The following is a 2,110-nucleotide window of genomic DNA, read 5'->3' as shown; positions in this document are numbered from 1 at the left end:
TACACTTGTCTTGGACTAGGAAATTCTGCTCTGTTATCTTCTGGGAGCCTTTTCGGCTCCTCCTATTTAATCCTATGCTTCTCATACAAATATCTAGTGAAATGTAGTCGTTTCGGATCTCTACCGACTCTTCAGGCGGCCGTTGAGCTCAGCGGCTATCCGGATAGCATATCCGGACAGATCGCCGAGTACTTACCGTGATCCTTGGCTCCTAAGCTCTGGGTTATCAGACCAAGCCGATTCTTGACCTAAAGTAGGTCGGCGTATGGTCGAATCTGGAAATCCCTACACCACATACCGAAGAAGCATCATGGAAGGAAAGCGAAGTGGTCGCGCTGGTGGCAAGTGACGCTGCATGGTATACATCTCGTCTTCTTTATGTGGGGGGTTGGAGTTCTTAGTCTACACATCCATGCATCAGTGCAAACTTCATTGCAGCAGTGCACACTACAAGTGAGACCGTGGGCAGCTGTCCGCCCGTGCTGTTTCTTGGTATCACTCGATTGCCATCGCTTCCAAATTTCTGGTCAACTGGAAGAAGTCGACTCCAAATGGCGAGAATTTGACGGATCTACGGTGGCTCTGATGGTTATCAAACATTGTCCTTTGGTCGCGATCCCCGATACATTCAATGAATTCCACGAACTCATCAGCGTTAAAATATATAATTCGACAATCGTCGACTGGAGAGAATCGGCTGCAATTACGAATACGAACCACCCGGCATTTTTGACTCTTATGGTCGTTCGGACCAACATGACAAACGGACAATTGCCGGCAGGTTTCCAATCCATTGACACACCGGTCAGCTTGTACGACTAGGAGTTTTGTGCTACTAATCTTCGTCAAGTTCCAGACGATCTCGACCTAAAGTGGCTAGCAGGATCGATTGTCATCATCGAATACAGTCAACTGCAGGTCGTTCCCCAAGCTCTATTACGCGTTATGCCATCCTATTTTTCACTCACCGGCAACCCCATTAGCGAACTTCCACCTGAGATTTTTGAGATTGAAGGGTTGACAGACCTGGGTATCGGCGATACAAATATTCGAGAGCTTCCTCAGAATGTGACTCAACTCTCACCAGCACTCTCGTCAATCTACGTAATAGGTACACGGATTTCGCTCTTTTGGTCGTGGGTGGATGACATTCTCGGGCGGGACAGTATTCGAAGCATACCACGAGCGATCTATGCAGGAAACACAATTTATTGTGACGATTTGAAGAGGATTTCGACGAAGTTAACCAGTTCTTGTAGTACTGTAACAAGCTCTGATTATTCTCTACAACTTATGGATCCAGCGGAGGCAGGTTTTGAGGGGAGTATCTGGTCGTTTGTGGAGTGTAACCCTGCTATAAGTGGACTCAGTGGACCTCTATACCCCCTAGCACCGGAGGACAAGCAGAATGCACTCCACAGTTGAACACCGGAGATACCATTTTGCACTTCGCATAACAGTTTTCATTTAACCCTTTTAAAGCAAAAGGCTTATTGAGGGAGACTTCTGTTCTGTACGAGCAAGGCTACTTTCTTGCACTAAAGTCCTGCGTGTACCGGAATCGACGAAAAAAATGCAATACCGTGACCAAAAATCTAATACGACAAAAACTATGTGTATGACACCCCGCCCCAAAGAATAAGTCAATTTTTTAATCTTCACTGTTATCGCCTTCCTCTTCTACTGTATCATAGTATTTTTGAGCTCGTCTCGTACCTCAACGACGAACACTTGGTTTCCACACCTAAAAAGTACAGATACAAAATATATATATAAAGAAATAAAAATAAAAATCTATTTCAACAAACCTCATTTATCCATTCGAGCATCCACTCTTCGTCACAATACGCATTCTTTTGAGCTGTGAGAATAGCTCCCTTGCGATAATAGTGGTTACCAATCAACTCCTGGTGGACTGGTCCACTTCACGCGCCCGAAAAAACGACGAACGCCAAAAGCTTCTTCCCCGTGGCAGAGAAATACCGAAGCACGAATGAATATTTATGCCTTTTTACCTTTTTACGATTTACTTGGGGTGATAGTCGATTTCGGTAAGCTATGTTGCGTGTAGAAAGCAATCTCTCAAAACATACCGGTTTTCTACAACCGG

The 2,110-nt window shown here is 45.1% G+C and overlaps 1 protein-coding gene across 1 annotated transcript; it reads left to right on the top strand.

Annotated features, from left to right (window-relative positions):
• Positions 1-378: 378 nt before the first annotated feature.
• Positions 379-1,425, top strand: PITG_01497 (uncharacterized protein; the record flags this gene model as incomplete). Its single annotated transcript, XM_002908112.1, has 2 exons — positions 379-744; positions 826-1,425. The coding sequence occupies 2 exons, from the start codon at positions 379-381 to the stop codon at positions 1,423-1,425; spliced, it is 966 nt and encodes a 321-aa protein (XP_002908158.1).
• Positions 1,426-2,110: the final 685 nt, after the last annotated feature.

Source organism: Phytophthora infestans, genomic scaffold (genome assembly GCF_000142945.1).
Source record: "Phytophthora infestans T30-4 supercont1.2 genomic scaffold, whole genome shotgun sequence".
Lineage (NCBI taxonomy): Eukaryota > Oomycota > Peronosporomycetes > Peronosporales > Peronosporaceae > Phytophthora > Phytophthora infestans.
The sequence above is the reverse complement of the archived record's forward strand: the minus strand, read 5'-3'. Positions and strand labels throughout refer to the sequence as shown.